We start from the raw sequence: 27,182 nt of genomic DNA, 5'->3' as shown, positions 1-27,182 counted from the left end.
ATATCTTATCGTGTGTTGTCATGTTTGTTTATATGTTTGTTTAAAAAAGAATAAAAAAATAAAATACAAAAAAAAAAGAATAGGTCTAGCCCGTCCCTCTCTCCCTCTCTGTATGTTCAATGATCTGAAGTAGCGTTGCACTATAAAAACGAACTGGATAGTTGATAATAGGGCTGTGACTAATGATTATTTTGTTATAGATTAATCTGTCGATTATTTGATCGATTACTCGATTAATCTAAACGATTAATTTACCAGAAAAATCTACAACAATTGATTCTATTTGCAATTGAATATTTCTAAATGTTTTACTGGTATCCTCAGGTCACATGGGTAGTTGCCTCTTTGACACCACCTACTGAATACCCAGAGTAGGATATGAGCCATGAAGTTAATTTATAGATTTACTATAGGCTACTCTTTTTGACATGGATTAGGCTAATTGGCTTTAACAATGATTCCTGAGCCTATTTGATTCAAAAGGAAGATATTGATTTAAATATGTATTTTTTGTTCTCCTGTTCTGGCACAAGCACTACCATAGTGTGGAGCGATAAGTGGCGACAGTGGCTCAGGAGGTAGAGCAGTCGTCTGGTAATCCTGAGGTTCCCGGTTCGATTCCCGCACCTCCCGGGCAGCATGTCGTAGTGTCATTGAGCAAGACACTTAACGCCTAATTGATCCCGATGTGCAGGTTGGCACCTTACATGGTTGCCTCTGCCGTCGGTGTGTGAGTGAATGGGTAAAATGTGAGGAACAAATTGTAAAGCGCTGTTTAACCTCTTAACAGTTTGAGTGCCAGCCATTAAAATGGGAAACATGGTTAAATGCCACCACCCACTTCAATGATAGCGTTGTGAACACATCATCTCCGTCTTACATTATGGCTATGTGTCTAATCTGCCTGTCGCTTATCAATTACTTGTTTGCAGTCAACATTGTCGAAACGGATTTTTTTTTTTTATCTGTTCATTTTCGTTTTATAGCATTTTGAAAAGCCCTCGTTTTTCAGGAAAATAACGGTATATAGATTCCATGATAAAAGGCATTTACTAGAATATTCTAGAATACACAAAAACTGTCATTTTTCTGCCTATTTATGAATCGTTTTCAAATAAACGCTAGATTATCGATAGTATATGTGTACTTATGCACGCTATAGAGGCGGGCTGAAAAATCAATTCTCTCATTTCCTCATCAGCGATCACAGCGCACACACACACGCACGCACGCACAGGGCAAACGCTTATATCTCTGTGAAAACAGCTCTGATTATCCTAAGACTGGTCAAATAAATTCCTTACCCGAGATCAGATGTTAAACAAAAAGATTATTCCAATTCCTGATCGCCATTCCAAATATCGATCACGCTTATTGATTACAGTGTTGAGTCCTGTAAATACATAATCCACGCGTTTTCCGGGCCGGTGAGCACAATCGATCCTTCAGTTGGCTTGACGGAAAAGTAAAATGAGCAAACTGACCACTCCCCCTGCATCAGTGTAAAGTAATGGGGTGCAGTTACACAGGGAGAGACGATAGGGGGCAGTATCTTCCCAATTGAGCTCAGAGAGACTCTGCAGCACTAACCCGAGGCTCGATTGATGAAATATGAATTCAAATCGCCAATAGCGTCGGGGGCACTCAAAGATCGGCATGAACTAACGACAAAAAGCGTCCGTGGCACTCAATGTGTTAAGCCCGGAGCCCTATTTTCTGAAAATCCGCCTAAAATACATACCTAAGTAAATGGAATGGCCATTTGCATATTCTTGGTATCTAGGGACATCTATGGACCTCAGTGAATGTATTCAGTGTCAGAAATATTGTGTCTATTACTAGGCTTGCTTAAATTGTGACGAAACAAAGGAGAATATGAATTATGATTTTTCTTTGCATCTTTGACAGTGAATAACACCATGCTATAAATAACCAGACATGAAAAACTGCCACTGATCTCGTTCAGTACCTTCTTGAGATAAGGTGTACAAAAGAAATCTAAGGAAATGAATAAAGGAAAGATGATTAAACAGAAGGTTTTGTAGATACAGTACTGAATTCTCCCATCCGGACCAATGCAATTTTGAAATATTATTATAGAATATAGAATAGCAGGCTTATAAATTACCTTATTATAGCCAATTCGCACATTTATGGATTGTGCCAAATCTTATTTCAAATGCCCGAGTTCAATTTGGATTTAGTATCACCAGGCGTGCATAAGAACAGATAATGAAATCTACTGTATGTACGTACAGTAGCTTTTTTATTTTTGTCAGGGTGCCACCACTAACTGCGCTTCAATATAAGCCAATAGGGGTGTAACGATTCGACCCCACAACGATTCGATTCGATTATGATTATTCAGGCAACGATTCAATGCATCATGAAATGTCTTCATTTGACCACGATTCGATTTGATTAATTTTCTATCAGTTAATTCCCCAAAAGATTTTGAATACACAAATGTGGCTGGGGGAACCGATTCACTCAGCATGAATGGACTATAGGTCAATAAAAACAATACAAAAAAAACATTAAAAAGACAAAAATATATATATATTTTTTTTCCCGATTAATTTACATTATAATCGATTCTAACATATTCAAATCAATGCATCGATTCTAACATTAGAATCAATGCATTTCGATTAATCGATGCATCGTTACACTCCTATATGCCAATAACGTTAAGTTTTGTGGTTTATTATCCCGAGTAATAAGAGATATTAAAGAAATTCATACAGAAGTAATTTGTTTGAAACCCCATAGAGGCCTTTGGGAAGTGTCGTTCGGAAAAATTCCAATGCTCATCGAAAGCTCTCGTGTCCTCTTTAAAATGGCAGCCAAAAAAACTACAATTCCCGACGTAATTTTTTTCCAAAATGGTAGACTTTCGCAAACAGCAAAATGAAAACGAAAATCTATCTAAGGCCTAACAAAATTAATTGTTTGGTTCCTGTTGGTTGTCAGTTAAGGCCATGGGTAGGTATGGAATTTATTTTATTTTATTTCTTATTAAATTTTTTCCCACGGTGACTATGGATAGGGAATTTCTTTATTTAATTAAAATGTTCATGACAACATTGATGTATGTATTCTGCCAGCATGTTTAATATCCATAATACTAAAGGTTTGACTAAGATTTTTATGAAACTTTATTGTAAAAAAAATATATATATATAGATTTAATTTTTTTTTTTTTATTCAAAATAAATTGGGTCGCACCTAAATCGGCAGGGTCGGTCGGCAACCGGAACCAAACCATTTATTTTGATAAGCCTAATAACACTTTAACCTATTGGTAAACTAATATATTGATGATAATATACATTATAACTGCTGTTGTGACATGGTTATGATGTTTATACTTGAATATGTTTGAAAAATAAAACGATACTTTTGTCAAACAGTCTGGAGAGATTGATTTATGACGTGATGTCATTTTGGGACCGGTACCGGTCTCGTCGGGCTTAAGAGGTTAAATGCAGCCATTTACATATAACAATACATGGAGATATAAAAAACTATTTATAATTTTTGGCCAGTAAAAAATCTCTGGCTGGTAGTTTTTTTTTATCTAAAAAGTTTTAAAAAATCCACAATTTTCAGCATTTAGCTACAGGCATGGATACATTGTATGTAATGATAAACAATGTCATAGTAATGGGCGGGTGTTATATTATTTCAAGATAATAAAGTAGCTATAATGAGTCAATAGATAAAAAGCAGTAATGGCATTTATAGACATAAATTAACTTCATGGCTCATCTCCTACTCTGGGTATTCAGTAGGTGGTGTCAAAGAGGCAACTACCCATGTGACCCGAGGATACCAGTAAAACATTTTTAAATATTCAATCGCAAATAGAATCAAATGTTGCAGCCCTAGTTAAAGCAACAGCACGTGGTCCAGGAGCCACCTCTCCCCTCATTAGTCCCAGCCCAGTGAGAACTGTCTACCTGCTCCTTATATACAAAGCACTAAATGGAACAGGACCAAGCTACATTGCAAATTCTCTCAACTATGTGCCTCCTAGAACATTGCGATCATCTACTACTGGTCTATTGAAGGTTCCAAGCCACAGTGTAAGGAAAATCGGGGATGCAGCCTTTGCAATCTATGCACCAAAGTTATGGAACACACTACCTATGGACATTAGGGAAGCTAGATCTCTTAATATTTAAAAAAAATAAGCTAAAAACGTACCTCTTCACCATAGCCTTCTAATACACTGCGCTGTTGATTGTACTGTAGCACTATTTTACTCTGTCCATTCCATTGCATAATTTTACTATCTATTCTACTATTTTATTGCACTGTATTATTTTACTCTTGTCTATTACTTTTTATTACAGGTTCAAAACTGTCAGGTATTAAACTGTGTGGGTATCAAACGAGACTGTCAGGCTTTAAAACTGTGTAGGACCCAGGCCTAGAACTGCACCCTGAGAGAAGGAGGTTTGCCCTGAGTGGGAGGTTCAAAGGGTCAAAGTGGGTATAAAACAGGAGGGAAGACTGCCAAGTTTTAAACTGTGGATACCAAACAGAGAAGGTAAAGACGACTTTGAACTGTTGAACAGTAATCCAGAACTATTTGATTGCACTATAAAAATTGTTTTATCTATTCTATTCTACTATGTTATTGCACTGCACTATTGCACTATTTTATCTTACTCTTTTTAGTATCGTCTATTTAAAACTGAATCAAACCATAAACAAGGTGGCCTGTTGGGATGTTAGATCCTAATGTGAAAGACTGTGATTTTATGTCTGCACTTTATGTGCTCATTTTATGCCTGTCTTTTTTCTGTTGTGAAGCACTTTGAGCTGCAGTTTCTGTATGAAAGGTGCTATACAAATAAAGTTTATTATTATTACATGCTGGCTACTCACCCTTAGTTGCGTTGACAATCCCCCCACGTACAAATGTTTTCACTCCAGTTTTGTCACTGGTGTCAAACGACGCCAAGAATTCTTCAAAGACCTCAGCTGCCTTTTCGTGTTCCTTGAAGACAAAATCATCACACGATAACCAGGGTTTCAATTCACATTATAACAAGGGTTTCAATTCATCACATTATAACCAGGGTTTCAATTAATTACATTATAACCATGGTTTCAACTAATCACATTATAACCAGGGTTTCAATTCATCACATTATAACCAGGGTTTCAATTCATTACATTATAACCAGGGTTTAAATTCATCACATTATAACCAGGGTTTCAATTAATCACATTATAACCAGGGTTTCATTATTCATCACATTATAACCAGGGTTTCAATTCATAACATTATAACCAGAGTTGATATCGATTCACTTTCAATCAATACTAGAAGTGGATTTTCTTCAACATATAAATATTGAATTATTGGATATTTATTTTGGCTAAACTACTGTATCCTATCCGACTGAACAACCAATACAAGAGAGGCTGGACATTTCTTGGAATTTAATTAATTTAAAGTTGACCACAAACCATCAATGCTGGTCAAACTCCACTTGGAATAATTGTTAGTTTCCATGGAAAGCTCACAGGTCAGAACTCGGATGCAGATAGCTTCACATAACTTTCCCCCATTGAGACCTACCTCTGTGACACTCTGACCACTCAGCCAATCACACACACTCTGACCACTCAGCCAATCACACACTGACCACTCAGCCAATCACACACTCTGTGACCAGTCAGCCAATCACACACTCTGACCACTCAGCCAATCACACACTCTGACCACTCAGCCAATCACACACACACTGACCAGTCAGATAATCACACACTAGGGCTGAGCCCAAACGTTCGAACCTTCGTTCGTTACGTTGGCATTCGAATTCTAAATCAACATTCGCATTTTTTATAAAATAATTAATTATTTAAAATATATTTATATATATATATTTTTTTTCATTCTGTTTAAACCAATGGGGGTTTTCTTCACAGTTGCAGATAAAGATTAGGCTACACTAATATTATAGTATTAAAAGAAACTGATGAGTTATATTCATTAAAGAAAGTTGATTTAATTGATTTAGTTGGGCTGGGGCTTCTCCCTGGGCTGGGTCTGGAAAGTTGATTTAATAAAAGAAAAAAGACGCATTAATCAGATTAATCACTTTATTCAAATTGAGGATTTAGTTTGAGGGGGAAAAAAATACGTTTTTTTTTTTTTTTTTTTTTTTTTTTTAAACAAAGGTTCGAACGTCCGTTCGAAAAACCCTGAAGAAGTTCGAATCCCAAAAACAGGCTTCAGGGACAGCCTTATCACACACTCTCGGCGCTCCTCTCACCTTCTTCTTCAGCTCCTCTTGTTCCCTCTTGCTCAATGTTCTGATGGGAATATTGGCAGCTTTTCCCTTCCGGTCTGACATCCTGAGGGAGGAGCATTTACATTTACATTTAGTCTTTTATCCAAAGTGACTTAAAAGTTCTGTACAGGGGGCGGTAAGGTGGCGTAGCGGAGATTGCGCTCGTCACCAACGCAGGAGATGCTGGGTTCGAGCCAAGCTCTCGGCGTTGCCAACAGCTTGGCTGGCCGTTCACACTAATACAATTGGCAGTATTAGGGGGTGGGGAAGCTGGCGGGTGGGAATCTGGCGTTGTGGACAGCGACGCCTACAAGTCAGGTCTCGGCGCTTGCTAAGTGGGGCCGGACTTGGTGGAGATAGCGTGCCCTCCCACGCGTACGTTACACTTCACCAATGAGAGTCCTCGCTGCCAAGTGAAAAGACGTCACTGGCTGTCGGCGCACGTCTCGGAGGAAGCGTGCGATCGACTCGGGACGCCCTTGTACCGACTCGTAGGAGAAAATGCATACAGCAGCCAGGTAGGGGAGGGGGGGAATTGGCACAACGACTAATTGGGACGGGGAGAAAATCAGAGAAATCAGAAACCAAAAAAATAATAAAAAGTTCTGTACAGTACGACAAGTCATCAGGAAGGGTACAACTCTATCAGCTGAGTAACAATGTAACAGTGCATCCAGCCACAGTGCATCAAGGCCCAGTACCTCAAGGCTAGGGATGGGTACCGAATTCGGTACTTTTAAAAAGGTACCTACCAAAACCGCAACACATCGGTACTACCGAGTATCGATTCACGTGAGATCCAACGGTGCAAATCATCGGTAATAAAAAAATATTTAAAAAAATTTATTATTATTCTTGCAGAAATTTTTTTTATAATAATTTTTTTTTTAAAACAAAAAAAAATAGTCTGATGACGTCAACGTTTTGTTTACCGCAAAACAAAACCGCAGGTTAAGCGGTTCAGCTTGTGCAAACCAAGCGTTGGCACTCTGTGTGTGTGTGTGCGCGAGCGTGAGAGAGAGAGAGCGTGTGTGTGCGAGCGAGCATGGGAGTAAGTTACTTACTTGTAGACGACGGAGCCCCGCTAACATACGCTACACCATAGATATTATTATTATTATATTTTTTAATTATGTTTTTGGTAGATTTTTTTATTGTTTTTTTTTACTACCGGGCAGTCCGGTAGAGAGAGAGAGAGAGAGAGAGAGAGAGAGAGAGAGGAAGAACGGGAGACAGAGTGGGGGGAGGACATTCGGCAAAGGACGCCGGGTCCGGGAATCGAACCCGGGTCAGCCGCTTCGCGATGCAGCGCGTTACATGGTTCGCCACTTGGGCGCCCCTACCATAGATATTATAATAAACATATGCGCTCTGATTCGCAGACTGTGGGTGGGGGAATGTCATTGGACCAAAGCATAGTTGACAGACACACACACACAGTGGAGCAGTCGACAATCAACATGCAGACAGAGATAGCGGAGAATTTCGACTCGTTGCATCAAGGCCCCAGTGCATCAAGGCCCAGTGCCAGCCCCAGTGCATCCGGCCCCAGTGCAGATTCCAGACCCAGTGCATCAAGGCCCCAGTGCAGATCCCAGACCCAGTGCATCAAGGCCCCAGTGCATCAAGGCCCCAGTGCCCAGTGCATCAAGGCCCAGTGCATCCAGCCCAGCCCCCACCCCCCCCCGTGGCAGACATGAACAGTAATGTTGTCCTTGATGCTGCAGGTGGAGTTAATGGGAAAATTGTGTTTCAACCTATGATAAATTATGTTTTGTTAACGTTCCAATTTTGAAAAGCCAGACTGCTAAACACTGAATGAGCAGATGTTGCAGAGAGAGAGAGTGACGTCAGGTCACCTGGTCTGTGATGCTAAGCTAGTTTTAACGATTTCATTTTATTCAAAACTAGGGGCCAAGATCTGCGCCGTCCACAAAACATCATGATCCGAGACACACAACCATTGTCCAGCTACGAGATTCAGTGTAATTTCACCCACTCACTCACTTGTATCCTGAGCACAGAAATCAATGGTTTCTTGAAGCAAGACTCAAGAGCCAATTAACGTAACAACACTATTGTATTAACAGATTGCAGAATGGGTACAATACACTAATACAGTACGGCTCAATACACACAATTGTTAAGGGGATGCAGACCAGAGAAAGACTTCGTCTTGTTTACATCAGGGTCCCCCATTTTCAATTCATAATGAATTGTAAGTAAGGGTGCAACTAGCACTGTGCAATCCATTCTGTGGATCTAGCCCTAGGTCTAAGGATGGCTAACCTAGCTTGTTATGTTAGCCGACGTGACCGCCCTGGGAACAACGATAATGAATACTGAGACGAGGCAAAAGCTTAATTTAATAATGTAACATCATGGCATCAGTTGCTTGACATAAATGCCACCAAAACAGCTATGACGCCATTGTTGTTTTTAGTAGTTGTGCTACAGGGAGACAGGGGGGGGCGGGGCTGAGCGGGGCTCACCGGACACACATCATACATTCCAAAAGGGACCCGTTAGCACAAACGTCAACATTAACATTATATTTGACGCTAGCGGTTAAATAAAAATGCTCATTGTTGAAAATAATATAATAATAATCCTTCTTTGTTGGCAGTAATACTATTAGTCATGTCAACTTTTATATAAACGTCTGTCTATGCCGTTAGTTAGCCGAAAGACTGATACTATTATAATTATAAGAAATAATAGTGCTAACTAAAGTTAGCTAAATTAACGGCGATAAAGAAAGACTGGTGGTAGTTATACGGTTAGTTAACTTAGTTAGTGGTGCTAACGCGTTACTAGCCATTAACTGTACACGGCAAAGTACCAAGGAAAGGAAAAAGAAAATATTAAAGGACGGGTCATTACGTCGGAATACGAGCGTTTTATGCTCTGCTTGGTTCTATTGGCCTACATTAAAATTCTAAATAGAGCAGCTATCTGAGGAAATATACATCAACCAATATAGCTAGCAACGTTAGCAAGTTAACAATGTAATAAATTGCAGATGACATCCGAGGTAATAACCTGGTTAAAAATACGGATCATTCATAAACGAGGAGACGGTTGATCCCATTCACCTCAATGTCGGCACCAAAATGTACTTTCACGGAGTAGGGTCCAGCTGCAGCGCCGGAGAATCCTCTCAAGGGGCAAGCCTGTGGCAGCCACGAACCTACTTTCTATAGAAGCAGCTTGGAGATGCGCTGTTTTAAGTGAGCGTGTGTTATTGGATTGATTGACCATTTTATTAATGTCCGCCTTGTTTCGAACTGGTTATGCTTAGGCCCTCTTTCGAAAGGGGGCCTAAGCATAACCAGTTAGAAACAAGGCGGACATTAATAAAATTGTCAATCAATCAATCCAATAACACAAGCTCACTTAACACATTGGTCGCCAAGAACGAGTTACACCGCTTTTGCCCGCCATGCGTTGAACGCCAAGAACGACTTACGCCGTTTTTGGGATCAATATTTAATTTTTTCACCATGGCATTCATAATTCATCCAGCCAACATCCGGACTGCAGTGGGACCCTGTATGAGATTGCAACGCCTCAATACCGCCGCCTGGTGGATGGTCGGGCGAGTTACACTCTCGCCAAAACCGGAAGTGCCGATCGGTGCGTCGAGGAAATCCCTCCGGTAGTGATATCTTGTTACGTGGATCCAGACAAACACTATAGTGCATTTGGATCGCTTTCTAAACTTAATAATCGATATGATTTCGGCGTTTATTGCGCCATACAAACCCGAAATGGATCTAGGAGATCGGCGTCAAATAATTGGGATCTTTTTCCTCCAGTCTCATCGGCAAACGGTAAGAGGACAGTAACGTTATTTTCAGCCCGATTGTTTATTCATTTCACTGCAAACCATCTGATCAATATATCAACCCATACTAAATAAAGCCGTTACTGACAATCAAGGAATTATAAACTACCCCCCCCCTTTCCTTCACGCATTATGAAGCATAATGTATACCGATCATATACATTTGAATTTTTTAATATAGCGTGTATAGGAAAGAAACGCCAATCGATAATCTATCATATAGCTTAAGGGCCTATAACTACTGTTTTTGTAATTACAGCAGAAAAGATTAAAAACGTATATTCTCTAAGGTATTTTAACATGAATGAAAAAATATAACGTTCCCACAGCCTGAAAGATAGATAATCTATGTTGAATGGGCCATAGTAATGTCAATATAGCAATACAATTTAAAAAGTTATAGCGCAAAGAAGGTAAACATCTCCATAGGAACGGTGGCAGACTGGGTACTTTGATGGGCACAACACAACCCCCGGCACCCAATGTGTTAAAACAGCGCACCTCCGAGCTGCTCCACACTTTAGATCACACAAACACACTTACACTTTATATTTATTGATAAAGGATTTGCACTACAACTCGTACACCTACTGTGAATTGTACCTAAATTGCACCTCGTCCCATTTCTCCATTTCTGCCTTGCACTATATAGTATTGTATATTAGTACACTGCACAGTATTGTATATTGTATGGTAACTACGTCTATTCTGCATCGAACATTGTACATATGTCTAAACTGAACACTGTGACCTCTTTTTTTTACTTCTAATTTTACTATGTTTTTATTTCATACTTATCTTGTCTTGCACAGTCTCTGGAGCGCAACAGTAAGAAGCATTTTGTACAAAAGTATTCTGTACTTCTGTATGACAACTATTAAAGAAACTTGAAACTATAGAAAGGCTGCCACAGGCTTGCCCAGTGAGAGGATTCTCCGGCGCTGCAGCTGGACCCTATTGCATTCACGCGCTACACAATGACGCCGCGACCCTTCCATCAGTTCTAGTTTCCTTGCCGAGGACCCGGATGAGCCGTGTGTCCCTCATCTGACCAGCAGCACAGCAGAACAGTTAGCCAGCGAGCTAACGTCGCTGCACAGGTAGCTAAAGTTGGTCGCTGGCCATTATACTGTACAGTTTGTATCGTCTAAGGCCAGGGTGCGAAGCTACAAAGAGGTGCGAACCCCCCCGTACGTGTAACGTTAACCGAATATAACGTAGCGTTACATGTTTTCAGTCGACTAGCTCACATCAACAGTAACGTTACACACAGTTAACCCTTCCCCTGCTGCCACAAAGCAGCGACTGCGCAGGGGGGGGGGCAAGTGTTAATAAAAGCACGCTCCGTGCACGAGCTTACCTTGGCTAAAAACAGTCTGTGACGCTGTGTCTGTGTAGCTGGGTTTGTTATGCTGCTAAACGCTGCGACTCCGCCGTTTGGGTTACGAGGAAAATGGAGTTGATTGAACCCGGAGCAGTGCTGCCTGTCGCTGCCTGCTCACCACCATGTTACATCTGCTAGTTCTGCTTCTTCTTCTTCTGTTCACTTTCACGGGGGTTGGCATTGCCACTGGCGCCCTCTGCTGGAAACATAACAGATCCACTACACTCCAATAGTATCCAGCTGCAGAGCCGCAGAGCGGCGCTCTCAAGTCCTCAGGACCGCTCAGCAGCGCCACCCACCCAATGGCTGAATTGCCAATGGGTGAATTGGAGTATTGCACTGTGCGGGCACAGCTGTGAGATCCGCGCGAGGCCAGAGGATGTACATACTGTATGAGTAAATTAACTATACTTTTGCTCACACAATATCTTGAATGAATGCGTTTATTTATTTCAAACATAAATTGAAAATAAATAATAATAAAAAACAATTAATAAACAGATTAAAAAACAAACACGCAGGAGTAGGATGAAGTGTAAACGTATGTATTCCTACCCCCTTGATTGATTGATTGATTGATTGAAAACCTTATTAACAGATTGCAGAATGGGTACAATACAGTACGGCTCAATACACACAATTTTTTTTTTTTTGTATTTAATTTTTTTTATAATTTTTTAAACACACATATAAACAAACATGACAACACACGATAAGATACACAAGCATTAATACACAGTGTATATCCAACGAAATTACCATTTATACCAATGTCTTATACAGGATATACCCCTAATACCTGTTATCTAAAAACCTACACGCTCCAGCTCGAACCCCCCCCTCCCGGACCCCTCTTTGGATAGTACATCCATTATCCCTCGCTCCTAACCAGACACTACCATTATAAGATAGCTTTTATTCTCTCCACCACTTCTAACCACATTGTCATTTTGGATTCATTGAGACCCAGAATTCTTGCTGTAGATATTTCTTGATAAATCACATCGAGATATGTAAGAAACCAAACTTTCCGGCCCTTTTTTTCCGGTTGAAACCAACGTGATGCGATCAGCTTTTTAGCTACTGTGATACCCGATAAAACCAATCTCTTTAGCTGTGGATGTACTGCAAACTCAAAAACATCATTCAATAGTAATACAGAGGGGTGTACAGGTATATTCCAAGATAAGAGATTTGATAATTGTTGGGTCACATCTTTCCAGAATATCTTAACTGACTTCAAACACAGCCGTAACTGTATGTAAAAAAGCCAGATAATTTTTTTTGCATATTTCACCATAACTACAAAAACCCTGTTTGTTAAAAACATCCCCTAATGAGTGTATGCCTTGCTCTTCCCATAGGGAATCTTATAGGTCGTTTTTCAAATAAGAATGCATTGTTATTGTAGGCGGTTAGGTGGCCGAGCGGAGATTGCGTTCGTCACCAGCCCCGGAGCTGAGCTGGATTTGCCTGTTCGAATCCAGCTCACAGCTCCGGGGTTGTCACCAGCTTGGCTGGCCGTCTGCACTGATACAATTGGCTGTATCAGAGGGTGGGAGAAGCTGGCGGGGTGGGTCCGGGTCGTTGTAAACAGCGACTCCTACAGTTCGGTCGGGGCGCCTGCTAAGCGCGGATTGGACGTGAGGGGGATAGTGTGGTCCTCCCACACGCTACGCCCTCTCAATGAGAATCCGCGCTGCCAGGTGAAAAGAAGCGGTGATTGGCTGGACATGTGTCGGAGGAAGCACGTGGTAGCCTCCACTCTCCCAGATGATCTGACTGTGGGGGGTAAGTGCGCAGCGACCAGGAAGGGACTGGGAATTGGCATACGACTAACATTGGGATGGGAGAAAATCGGCGGAAAATGGAGGGGGAAAAAGACCAAAAAAAAAAAAAAAAAAAAGAATGCATTGTTATTGAATAAGGGAGTATGATTATGCCATTTATGTGGGTTAGGATATTTTTTTTGTGTTTCACGCCATATCCGGTTTGCATGAGTAATTATGGGGCCAAATTTCCATTCACATTGCTTAATTGATAATTTAGTGTATACTATGTCCTTCAGTCTATGTGGGGCTACTATTTTTTCTTCTAGATTTCTCCAGGATACTAATGCTTTGGGATCAAACCATATTGTTAATGGTCTTAAAGTGTACGCCTTAAAATAGTGGAGAAAATCTGGAAATGCCATGCCACCATCTGCTTTGTTTCTCTGTGCGGTGGATCTTTTTATACGTGGTGGTTTGTTATTCCAAATAAATTTGTATGTGGAGGAGTGTAATTTTTTCCAGTAACCCCCCGGAGGGGGTAACGGTAGCATTGAGCTAAAGAAGTTGATTCTAGGTAGTACGTCCATCTTAATTATTGATATCCGTGCCTGTACTGAATTTTTAAGTTTTGACCACCTGTTAATACACACAATTGTTAAGGGGATGCAGACCAGAGAAAGACTTTCGTCTTGTTTACATCAGGGTCCCCCATTTTCAATTCATCATAACATATGACATACATGACATGCAGATAGACAGTATATTCAGTATACCTTCACACTCTATTATCTTATGCAACTCATATTAATATGATTTAAGAGGAACTGCTTAAATCATATCTCTAATTAGAATCATAACTTAGGTATATAAATTGTCTGTATTATGTATCTATGTTGTATGTCAGTTAGTAGGTATACGTGTGTAAACCTACCCACGTTGTATGTTTTGTTTTTGTTTATTGTTTTTGTTGTTTATATTCTGTCTATATTTGTGTTCAGGCTCCCTCCAAAAGCTTTAAATAGCTTCTTGGGAGACCTGGCACATGCACACAATTGCGACGTTGTTGTATCACATGAGGATATTTACATGTAATGTATCGTGCGTGTGTGTGTGTGTGTGTGTGTGTGTGTGTGTGTGTGTGTGTGTGTGTGTGTGTGTGTGTGAATAAATTCATTCATTCATTAAACTGAAATATACATACATTGTTGAATGAACAGCCTGTTTCTTGAAGTTAGACTCTCCTCTAAATTGTAACCCCCCTCTCTATAACATAATTTTTGGATGTTAGCCGGGAGTGAATTGTTTCGTGCTTTAAACATGATTTGTGCAGTCTTAAATTCAGCCAGGTCCCAGAGTTTCATGGCATGTGATTTAAAAAATAGTGTGTTTGTGTGTTCCAGATATCCTACCTTATTGATAATCAAATCAAAATCAAATGTATTTGTAAGGCCCGACAACACACGTTAATGTCCCCATGGGCCAGGTAATGGTATACTTTTGCTATGCTATATGTGATGTGGGTATGATGGTAAGGAATGGTGAATATTATGTTTAATGTAAATATGTGTATACTGGATATGAACAGCAGTATTATAGGCCTACAGCAGTATTGTACAGCCAGCAATATTATACATTATTATACATGACTATTCTATGCAAGTAGGCTATGTCTAAGCTATTTTACAATATTATACATGAACTATGTGCAATTATGCATAAGACTACATAAGACACTACATGTGGGTATGTCAGGTGGTCTTGTGGTCAAAGTTATGTCTGTGGAATCATATATTTATTTAAAAAATGTTGGACTTTATGGTGTTCTTGTTTTGTTCTTTACTTATTGTGATATTTCTTCTTGACTTGTTTAAAGAAGACGTGTCCGGCCCATGGGGACATTAACGTGTGTTGTCGGGCCTTACAAATACATTTTATTTTGATTTGATTATCAATAAGGTAGGATATCTGGAACAGTCACACAAACACACTATTTTTTAAATCACATGCCATGAAACTCGGGACCTGGCTGAATTTAAGACTGCACAAATCATGTTTAAAGCACGAAACAATTCACTCCCGGGTAACATCCAAAAATGTTATAGAGAGGGGGGTTACAATTTAGAGGAGAGTCTAACTTCAAGAAACAGGCTGTTCATTCAACAATGTATGTATATTTCAGTTTGTGGAGTGAATATGAGTTGCATAAGATAATAGAGTGTGAAGGAATAGTTTACACTTCATCCTACTCCTGCTTGTTTGTTTTTTAATCTGTTTATTACTTGTTTTTTATTATTATTTATTTTCAATTTATGTTCGAAATAAATAAACGCATTCATTCAAGATATCTGGCCTCGTGCGGATCTCACAGCTGTGCCCGCACAGTGCAATACTCCAATTCAGCCATTGGCAATTCAGCCATTGGGTGGGTGGCGCTGCTGAGCGGTCCTCAGAGCCGGTCCTGAGGACCTGAGAGCGCCGCTCTGCGGCTCTGCGGCTCTGCAGCTGCATGCTACACACACACAAAATAATAATAATAATAATTAGATTAGATTCAAATGTATTGTCATCATGCAGCACAAGTACAGTACAACCAGAGTGCAATTGTAACAGTAAAGTGTGATACTACTAGAACCCACCTCACCGCTGCCCACTTTGACAACCTAGGATGGCTTAGAGTAGACTACAGCGTACAGCAACTTGCAACGGGCCTGGTCTACAAAATACACTACACGACCAAGGTACCCATGTACATGTCAAAATACTTCCCAAAGGTCAGTGAATACCACGATCACAACACCAGAGGGAGCTCCACAAATCATGTTAAACCCAGATTCGGCTCAAACAAGGGACTAAACACGTTTCGCAATTATGCCACATCAATGTGGAACGCCCTACCCAAAGTTGTAAAGGAATGTGAATCACTATCCACTTTCAAAAACACTCTCAAAAAACACCTACGGGAGACTGCAATTCGAAACTGGCCCCTGTAAATGTCCTAACACAACCCCCTCCAATGTACAGTAAATGACCAAGTATGGTCTTGTCAATATTCCAATGTACAGTTTTGCTTGTACAGTTGTACAGTGTCCCCCACCCACCCCTCCTACCCAACCCCCCCCCCCCCCCCCACCCACCCAACCACCTCCAATGTCCACTTCGAAGCAGAGAATAATAAGTACAAGGCGGAAGAGACCCTTCCGAGCTAAACCAGTCAGAGAGGGTATTTTCTTATTCGCTGTACGCGGCCTAGCCAATCAGAGAGCGTCTTCGCAAACAGAGGCTACGGAAAAAAATCACGCGGTCTGGATGCGGGTGGTGTGACCATGTCGACCTGAACAATGGGGGATAATAATAAGAACGAGACGCCTCGGAGGGAGGATACCGCAGGCGGAAGAAGGCCGCTGCTGCTGGAGCTGGACCGAGTCATGTGAGACAAGCCGGCGGCAGCGCGGCGCACGGAGCCGGGGAGAAACCACCGCCTCGCCCCGCTGGCGCTTCACAGCGCGTCTCAGGCGAGAGTGTAAAGGGGGGCGTAATATCATAGGTCAGTGGCCAATCAGAGGAACCCGGAAACACAACTGCGTTGGGTAAAGCATACACACGGTCTGGATGCCTCTGGGGAGTGAGTTTACTTGCAGTACCGCTGCCGTCCACAGTCACTTCACAACACTGTCCATCATGACTGTAGGATAGACACACGGTACCTCCGTTACCCTCACACCACCCAAGGCATCCGGGTCACGGCACCAGTGTAACCGATCTCATTCGACATGCCCCGAGTGGGAGTTGAACCCCGGTCTCCCGCGTCGCGGGCGGCATCACAGACTACTATACCAAGAGGTGAATTCACTTCTAAGTAATGGGTCTGGATGCCTCTGGGGAGTGAGTTTACTTGCAGTACCGATGCCGTCCACAGTCACTTCACAACACTGTCCATCGTGACTGTAGGATAGACACACGGTACCTCCGTTACACTCATGTCAAAATACTTCCCAAAGGTCAGTGAATACCACGAACGCAACACCAGAGGGAGCTCCACAAATCATGTTAAACCCAGATTCGGCACAAACAAGGGACTAAACACGTTTTGCAACTATGCAACAACAATGTGGAACGCCTTACCCACAGCTGTAAAATAATGTGATTCACTACCCACCTTCAAAACCTCTCTAAAAGAGCACCTACGGGAGACTGCAATCCGAAACTGGCCCCTGTAAATGTCCAAACCCAACCCCCTCCAATGTACAGTTCCCCCCCACCCAACCACCTCCAATGTACAGTTTCCCCCACCCCACCTACCAACCCCCCCCCACCCCACCTACCCAACCTCCTCCAATGTACAGTTTCTTCCCCCTCAAATGTATATACTCTCTCATAAATGTCTAGATGTAGCAGTACTGTCTATCTGTATGTCATGTATGTCATATATGTTATGATGAATTGAAAATGGGGGACCCTGATGTAAACAAGACGAAAGTCTTTCTCTGGTCTGCATCCCCTTAACAATTGTGTGTATTGAGCTGTACTGTATTGTACCCATTCTGCAATCTGTTAATAAAATTATCAATCAATCAATCAATAGTAATATACAATGTACAGGTAAGAAACCCACTGTATATTTGTATATTATTACTTATTACCATTTACTTCTTACGTTTTGCATTGTATTTTATTCTTATGACTTCTTTTATCATGTCTATTTTTAATTTTATTTGTATTTTTGCATGGCCATCTAGATTGTATGTGACCAATAAAACGCTTGAATCTTGAATCTCAGATGATTAAACTGGGTATAAGATGAATACATATCTGTATATCTGTATGTTGTGTATGTCATAAATGTAATTATGAATTGAAAATGGGGACCCTGATGTAAACAAGACGAAAGTCTTTCTCTGGTCTGCATCCCCTTAACAATTGTGTGTATTGAGCCATACTGTATTGTACCCATTCTGCAATCTGTTAAAATGTTCAATAAATCAATCAATCAAAGATAAATTGGCTATTACATTCCCTCCTTTTGATCAGTACTTGATCAATACAAAACACAATTTCATCAGAGTATAAGTGAGAATGTGGACTGAAAGAATATGAACAGTGATACAGGTATAAATACATTGTGGAAAGTATTTTCAGACTTGAGAGCAGTTAATTTACTTGTATTCACTGTAATTACTTCATTAAATCGGGGACATTGTTAAAAGTTATTCTTAAATGTCATTAGGTACAATCATTATTGATACAGGGTGTGTGAACTATGACAGAACTATGACAGATTGTAGGCTTGTTCAGGCCTCTCCTTTGGTTCAGTCAGTGGCGTCTCTTTCAAGGCCTGCTGGGTACATATAGATGTTGTTATCTCTGGGCAGTTATACATTTAGCAGACGGGGTGGAGTAGACGGGTCCGCTGTACGGTTGGACCTAGATTGTGTGAGAACATGACCAGATGCTGTGTGAGTATAGGATTGGCTGGCCAGTGAGATGCCTATGGACCAAGGATAGGATAACACTGAGGGCAGAGGGAGTATAAGAGAGTATAAGATTAAATAAATAAAAGTAAAAGTAATAATAAATCATCAAATCCTTTCTCTAATCGTGGCTCGGAGATCAAGAGCTTCTCTCAACAACCCAGTAACTCCCACGACATCCAGGCTATCTTTGCTGCACCTATATAAGAGGTACAGGCATGGGCAGGGTCATAGTAGAAAGACGTGAATATAGGGAATAAAATAAAATGTGAGTACAAAAATATGAGGAAAATATACAGTGTTAAACAATATAATTAACCGAGGGTCTGTGTGCCCTATCGCTGATATTATATGTTACAATAAATATAGGCATTAAAAAATCTGAATCTGAATATATACTATGAGAAAGAGTGAAAGAAATATAACTACGTCAATTCTCTCAGATTCCCTTTCCAGGCCTGCAGTACAGTTTACTACCATCGCCAAAAAAGCCAAACATATCCGTGCCGTAACAAAACGCATCTTCCTCTTACATCTCATCATGTCTCATCTCCCTCTTAGATCTCATCATGCCTCATCTTCCTCTTAGATCTCATCATGTCTCATCTTCCTCTTAGATCTCATCATGTCTCATCTCCCTCTTAGATCTCATCATGCCTCATCTTCCTCTTAGATCTCATCATGTCTCATCTCCCTCTTAGATCTCATCATGTCTCATCTTCCTCTTAGATCTCATAATGCCTCATCTTCCTCTTAGATCTCATCATGCCTCATCTTCCTCTTAGATCTCATCATGCCTCATCTTCCTCTTAGATCTCATCATGCCTCATCTTCCGCTTAGATCTCACCATGTCTCACCTTCCTCTTAGATCTCATCATGCCTCATCTTCCTCTTAGATCTCATCATGCCTCATCTTCCTCTTAGATCTCATCATGCCTCATCTTCCTCTTAGATCTCATCATGTCTCATCTTCCTCTTAGATCTCATCATGTCTCATCTTCCTCTTAGATCTCATCATGTCTCATCTTCCTCTTAGATCTCATCATGCCTCATCTTCCTCTTAGATCTCATCATGCCTCATCTTCCTCTTAGATCTCATCATGCCTCATCTTCCTCTTAGATCTCATCATGCCTCATCTTCCTCTTTGATCTCATCTCATGCCTCATCTCAGGAACCCTGCCCCATTCCAGCAGTGGTGACATTGCATGGGCCTGGGAACAAAAGGTCTTCACTAGAACTCACTAGAACTCACATGGTCCAAGAAAACCTTAACGGACAAATAATCCAAAGTGTAACGTCACAGACTTTGTCTGAACCCGTTCCTCACTGGACTCGTCATATCTGTTCAGTAACTACTTTACTATATTGAACTCACATCTGTTCATTCTGTGGCTGAACAGATCAGTAACTACTTTACTATCTTTAAATCTAAATCTATATAATTATCCACATCTGTCTGTACCTGTATATCCTTACTTACATATATGTAGATTCCATATATCTGTAGGCCTACTGATCCCTTACCTATCCTACTAGTTATACTGCTGGCCAGTATGACCATAGTGTATCATCATAGCGTATAGGTAGTACTACACCTGTATCACTGTACATATTTATATTAACTATATCTGTACATATCCATTACATATTCTTACTAGTTACGCTGCTGGCCATTATGACTTACTACCATTGCCTTTATACCTGTATCACTGTACATATTAATACTACAACTCTGTACATACATCTGATTAGCACTATTAGTAGTACTAATTGATATATTTTATACCCAGTTTAATCACCTGTAATATACATTGTGTAATATACATTTGCACTCTGGTTGAATGCCAAACTTCTTTTCATTGTACTGTACTTGTGCTGTATGATGACAAAATATAGGAATCTAATCTAATCTAATCTAATCTATTCTAATCTAATCTAAACACAATATAATTGTTCTTCTTCTTTCCTGAATTTAATGGCGGATCACAGCCACATGCAGGGTGTATACTGCCACCTGGTGGGGAGTATTTACACTTACACTGACTTATTTACCATACATACCATTACGTACCATACATGTAAGGTAGTGGTGGAAGAAGTACACAGTTCCTTTACTTAAGTAAAAGTAGAAATACCCAGATAAATAAGTACTCTGGTCAAAGTAAAAGTCCTCCATTCAAATTCTACTTAAGTAAAAGTAGCAAAGTATTTGTTATTCTATCTATGAAAATAGACCCTGTGAGAGGCAAGTGGAAGCAGCTGAAGGTTCCCATGTCAGTACTGGGGGACCTCGCCCATTGGGGGGGGGCCTGGGCCCCTCACCAGCGGGGTCCCCATGGGCAGCAGGCTATCACACGTCACAGTCTTCACTGACGCCTCCCTCACGGGATGGGGGGGGGGGGGACGTGTCGGACCGACGCAGTAGGGGGCAGCTGGCAAGACCATGCTGCCCGGTCTGCACTACATATCAATGTGTTGGAATTGAAGGCAGTGCTTCTAGTCCTCAAGCAGCTCGGCCATCGTGTGGTGGGCGAGCATGTTCTGATCAGGACGGACAGCACGACATCGGCGTCGTATATAAACAGACAGGGAGGAGTACGCTCCCCCCGTCTCCACCGGGCGGCGGTTGACCTCTGGCTATGGGCGTCTCTCAATCTGCGCAGCCTGAGGGCTCTCCACATCCCCGGCAGGGAGAATGTGGGTGCAGACGTGATGTCGCAGGGCGGTCCCCACCCAGACGAGTGAGGACTACGTCCAGACATAGTCAGACAGGTCTGGGACCGATTCGGGGAGGCCGTGGTGGACCTGTTTGCAAGCAGTCAGTCCTACCAGTGCCCTCTGTGGTTCTCGGTCAGTCGGAAGGACAACCCCTCTCTGGGAGTGGATGCCTTCTCGATGTATCCGTGGCCGCCCAGGATTCTGTACGCGTTCCCGCCCATACACCTGATAGCTCAGCTGTTGGAGCGGGTACGTCAGGAGTGCAGGACTTTGATCCTGGTCGCGCCGGACCGGGGCACAGCTGTGTGGTTCCCGGCCCTGATTCAGCTCTTGGTGGCCCCGCCGTGGCCTGTTCCGTGGTCACCGTGGGCCCTCTCTCAGGCACGCGGAACACTGTTTCTGCCTCCTGTTCTGGGGCAGCCTCTAATGGCTTGGCTGCGGAAAGGGTGAATCTGGAGACTTGACTTACTTAAACCCTTTTGCTCTTTGGGGAGCATAGGTCATTCATGAAATCTCTCCAGCTGGTTCGGTGTTGAGCGATTTTCTCTGCTTCCTTCCATGATGTTCTTTTTTCCTTGAGATCCGCCTCAACAGACCTTCTCCAGCTGTTTCTGGGTCTTCCTGGCTTTCTCTTCCCCTGTGGGTTCCAGGTTAAGGCCTGCCTGGTTGTGTTGGAGGATGGTTTTCTCAGGGTGTGTCCAATTCAGCCCCATTTCCTGCGTTTGATTAGGGTTTCAAGTGGTTCTTGTTGAGTGGTTTGCCAGAGATGTTCGTTTGTGATGGTGTTTGGCCAGTAGATTCCCAGGATGTGTCGTAAACATCTGTTTATGAAGGTTTGCAGTTTGTTTGAGGTTGCTTTTGTGGTTCTCCATGTTTATGCTCCATATAATAGAACTGATTTGACATTGGTGTTGAAGATGCGGAGTTTGGTCTTTGTGGAGATGTGGTTTGAATTCCATGTTTGCTTCAGTATTAAAAATGCTGTTCTTGCCTTCCCTATTCTTGCTTTGATGTCTTTGTCGCTCCCTCCGTCCTTCCCCACGATGCTTCCCAGGTATGTGAAGGTGTCCACCTCGTCCAGTGCTTCTCCGTCCAGTTGTACTCTACTGTGGTTAACACCATCCAGAATGTGCACGCTCCGTCCACTACCGCGGTTTACGCAGGGAAGTGGCGTATGTTTCAAGAGTGGTGTGAGGTTGGGGGCCTGGACCCGGTGTCGTGCCCCCTGGACTCGGTTCTGTCCTTCCTCCAGTCTATCCTGGATAGGCTGTCGGCCTCGACAGTGAAGGTATACGCCGCAGCTATATCGTCTTGTCATGTGGGCTTTGAGGGCAGAACGCTGTTCAGCCACCCTCTCGTGAGACGTTTCCCGCTTGGCGCACGGTGTCTCAAGCCTGTGGAACGTGCTCTGTCTCCGAGCTGGGACCTCCAACTGGTCCTGGAAAGGCTGTTGGGGGCCCCGTTTGAGCCTCTTGAGCAGGCGCCATTGGATCGACTGTCTTTCAAGACCGCGTTCCTTCTGGCCATCACCTCCGCTAAACGCGTGGGTGAACTGTGTGCTCTCTCGGTGCGGCCCGAGTGCCTGTCTATTCAGGCCGATAGCAGTGCGACTCTGAGGCCTTTGTGCCAAAGAATATCCGGAGCTCTTATCGCTCCAGGGATATTGTGCTCCAGGCGTTTCACCCTCCTCCTCACGCGAGTGAGTTGGAGGCGAGCCTTCACCTGTTGTGTCCTGTCCGTGCGCTGATGGTTTACCTTAGTCGCATGCAGGATCCCAGGGCTACGATCAACTGTTTGTTTGTTACGGTGGCTCTCACGCGGGTAAGGCGCTGTCCAAGCAACGCCTGTCACATTGGTTGTGCGAGGGCATTGCCTACACTTTGGCTGGACAGGTTCCCCCCGCAGGCGTCAGGGCACTCTGCAGGCGTGGCGGCCTCCGCTGCCCTGTTTGGGGGAGCCTCTGTGGAGGACATCTGCGCTGCGGCCTCCTGGTCCTCCCCGGGTCCTTTTGTTAGGTTTTACCTCATGGCTCTGTCTCCCAGGCAGTCCTGAGGGCCGGGACCTCTCCTGCACCCCGCTATCAGGTGGGCTAGCAGGTGTGTGTGGGTGTGGACTGTGGAGTGCTCTGTCACACGCGTTCCCGCTTGCACTGTGCGTTCTAGGGTGACTGGTCCCTTTTTCGCATGTTGGTTGTAGTTGACTGCCTCCCCCCCCTCGTTAGGACGGGCGGGTGGACGGGACTCCCCTCCCCCCCTGGTCAGGGGCTTATGGGCCCTCAGGGGGTGCATTTGACGTGGCCACGCGTCCGCTCTGCCCCCTTTGATTTCAATATGGCAGAGCGGGACGCGATGTCAGATGTAATATAACGGAGGTTATCCTATAACCCTAGTTATATGAATACTGACAGAGCGTCCCGCTCTTCAGCGCCCTGAGGACCCTTGGATGTTTTTCACCCATGGAATTCAGACTTGGAAGGGTGTAAGCATAACCACTCCCCTCTCTGCCCCCCCCTTTCCCTTGTCATGTGTATTTGTTGTTGTCCTTCATTGTGCTTAGTTGTCATTTGTTTGTCAATGTCTAGTCTGAGTTCCCCCCCTCCGAGAGGGCAATGAAATGTCACTATTTTTCTTATTTTACTACAATTTTTATTTAATTTTGCACTGTAAATAGCTAAAATGTATAATAAATAATAAAGTTGCCCCCCCCCCAAAAAATTTATAAAAAAAAGAGAGAAGAGAAGAGCAGAGAAGAGGAGAGAAGAGAAGAGAGAAGAGAGGAGAGGAGAGGAGAGGAGAGGAGAGGAGAGGAGAGGAGAAGAGAAGAGAAGAGAAGAGAAGAGAAGAGAAGAGAAGAGAAGAGAAGAGAAGAGAAGAGAAGAGAAGAGGAGAGGAGAGGAGAGGAGAGGAGAGGAGAGGAGAGGATAGGAGAGGAGAGGAGAGGAGAGGAGAGGAGTGCTATAGCAGGGACGCCTGGTACAGATATGGTACAGATCAGGCATCACCTGTCCTACAGAGTGATCTGACAAGGCGTCGAGGAGTAGAACTGGTTTTGTGAGAATGGCGCCATCGTGAGGCCAAATAACTCACAGCGGTCACTGACCTGCTTGCTATAGTAGTACAGTTTAGTGCAAAGTGAGAGCACAGACAGACAGAAGTGGCTTCACTTCCTGTGTTTACCGTGAATTTCTAGATGTGTGAAGCACATTCATTCATTCGCTCACTCACGCTCAAGCATCGCTGCCCCTAGTGGTGGCTCAATGCCAACACCCCCCCCTCCCATTCACAAAGGATCTATGAGTTCCCCACAGGATGCAGACTGTTCAACTAGGCCCCCACCACTCCTCCAGACTCCCCCCCCCCAGGGCTGCCTGCTGTCTCGCCTTCTGTACCCACTATAACCTGTCCTCTGGCAGGGGAAGGCCTTAAGCACCAGAACCTGTCCTCTGGCTGGCAAGGGGAGGCCTTAACCCTCTCACTGCCACACTACCAAACGGTTAACCCTTTCACTGTGACAATACACAGAAGGTTAACCCTTTCACTGCCACACAACAGCAGGTTAACCCTTTCACTGCCACACTACAGAAGGTTAACCCTTTACTATCGTCGGTAGTGTGATAGTAAAGGGTTAACCTTCTGTAGTGTGGCAGTGAAAGGGTTAAGCACCAGAACCTGTCCTCTGGTAGATGATGGAAGGCCTTCAGCACCAGAAGCTCTCCTCTTACAGGCCGACCCCATGACCCCATGCCCCACAAGGCAAGTTGACTGAGCCTAAGACATTTATATACATACAACTAAGTGCAATTCATATTTTTTCTCTGATGTCTGATGTACATAACATTTTTATACGTCTCATTTGTTGTATAATAGTAGTCTGTGTTGCATACGCTGTGTTCTGTTCTGTTCTTTTTTTTTTTTTTTTAATAACTTTCTTTATTGGAAGAGTTTTCAAAATTATGCAGACAGTTATACATATTATACATCTTCCATTCCCCCCCCCCCCATTTCCCTTTCCTATCCCTTAACCCCACCCCACCCCCACGAAGAGCGACAACAAACATACATATATAATACATGAAAATACAAAAGAAAAATATGTGACAGAAAAAAGAAAAAAAACAACAACAAAAAAACATATGATACTAATATAACTGAGATAAAAAGACAAAACAGTTTGAGAAATAAAATAAAAATAGGGGAAAAAAACAGAGGGGGGGGGGGGGACTCAGTCGTCACAACCAGGCAGGGATGTCAAGGATTCTATGTGCTTTAAAAGGGGTCTCCAAGTCTTCTCAAAGGTATTCAGGGAGCCAGTAGGGCCTTTGAGGGAGAATCTGAGCTTTTCAAGATTAATAGATAATAGTAGTTCCTTAACCCACCTATTGTGGGATGGAGGTTGAGTATGTTTCCACTTAAAAAGAATAAGTCGCCTGGCCAATAAAGTGGAGAAGGCAAGAACAGAATGTGACAGTTTGGAGGGTAGAGGTTGCAGAGGAACACCGAACAAGGCCACAAGAGGATCAGGGGTAATAGTAAGGTTGTAGGCTGTGCCGATAGTTTCAAAAATTCAAAAAGCTGTGTTCTGTTCTGTCATAACCCTGTTAGAACCCTGTGTTCTGTCCTGTTAGAACCCTGTTAGAACCCTGTGTTCTGTCCTGTTAGAACCCTGTTAGAACCCTGTGTTCTGTCCTGTTAGAACCCTGTTAGAACCCTGTGTTCTCTCCTGTTAGAACCCTGTTAGAACCCTGTGTTCTCTCCTGTTAGAACCATGTGTTCTGTCCTGTTAGAACCCTGTGTTCTCTCCTGTTAGAACCCTGTGTTCTGTCATGTTAGAACCCTGTTAGAACCCTGTGTTCTCTCCTGTTAGAACCCTGTGTTAGAACCCTGTGTTCTGTCCTGTTAGAACCATGTGTTCTCTCCTGTTATAACCCTGTGTTCTGTCCTGTTAGAACCCTGTTAGAACCCTGTGTTAGAATCCTGTGTTAGAATCCTGTTAGAACCCTGTGTTCTGTCATGTTAGAACCCTGTTAGAACCCTGTGTTCTCTCCTGTTAGAACCCTGTGTTCTGTCCTGTTAGAACCCTGTTAGAACCCTGTGTTAGAATCCTGTGTTCTCTCCTGTTAGAACCCTGTGTTCTCTCCTGTTAGAACCCTGTGTTCTGTCCTGTTAGAACCCTGTGTTCTCTCCTGTTAGAACCCTGTGTTCTCTCCTGTTAGAACCATGTGTTCTCTCCTGTTAGAACCCTGTGTTCTGTCCTGTTAGAACCCTGTGTTCTCTCCTGTTAAAACCATGTGTTCTGTCCTGTTAGAACCCTGTTAGAACCCTATGTTCTCTCCTGTTAGAACTCAGTTTAATGAGAGGGAGGACATCCTGATGAGACCAGTTTTTCTGTCTCTCTCTCCTCTGTCTCCCTCATCATCTCCCCTCTCTCTCTCTCTCCTCTGTCTCTCTCCTCTGTCTCCCTCTTCTGTCTCTCTCCTCTGTCTCTCTCTCCTCTGTCTCTCTCTCCTCCTCTCTCTCCTCTGTCTCTCTCTCCTCCTCTCTCTCTCCTCTGTCTCTCTCTCCTCCTCTCTCTCTCCTCTGTCTCTCTCCTCTGGCTCCCTCCTCTGTCTCCCTCCTCTGTTTCTCTCCTCTGTCTCTCTCCTCTGTCTCCCTCCTCTGTCTCTCTCATCTGTCTCTCTCCT

The 27,182-nt window shown here is 42.9% G+C and overlaps 1 protein-coding gene across 3 annotated transcripts in view; it reads right to left on the bottom strand.

Moving 5' to 3' along the window:
* Positions 1-11,681, bottom strand: part of LOC311233658 (U2 snRNP-associated SURP motif-containing protein) — a 73,496-nt gene extending 61,815 nt beyond the window's left edge. For all 3 annotated transcript variants that reach the window (XM_084320638.1, XM_084320639.1, XM_084320640.1), the window contains exons 1-3: positions 11,519-11,681; positions 6,294-6,375; positions 4,897-5,008 (exon numbers count right to left, since the gene is read on the bottom strand). In XM_084320638.1, the coding sequence (XP_084176764.1) occupies positions 4,897-5,008; positions 6,294-6,374 (193 nt within the window). In that variant the 5' untranslated portion in view covers position 6,375; positions 11,519-11,681. The remainder of the gene's footprint in view (positions 1-4,896; positions 5,009-6,293; positions 6,376-11,518) is intronic.
* Between the last annotated feature and the right edge of the window lie 15,501 nt (positions 11,682-27,182).

The sequence above is a fragment of the Notolepis coatsorum genome (genome assembly GCF_963971535.1).
Source record: "Notolepis coatsorum genome assembly, chromosome: 8".
In the NCBI taxonomy this organism is placed as follows: domain Eukaryota; kingdom Metazoa; phylum Chordata; class Actinopteri; order Aulopiformes; family Paralepididae; genus Notolepis; species Notolepis coatsorum.
The sequence above is the reverse complement of the archived record's forward strand: the minus strand, read 5'-3'. Positions and strand labels throughout refer to the sequence as shown.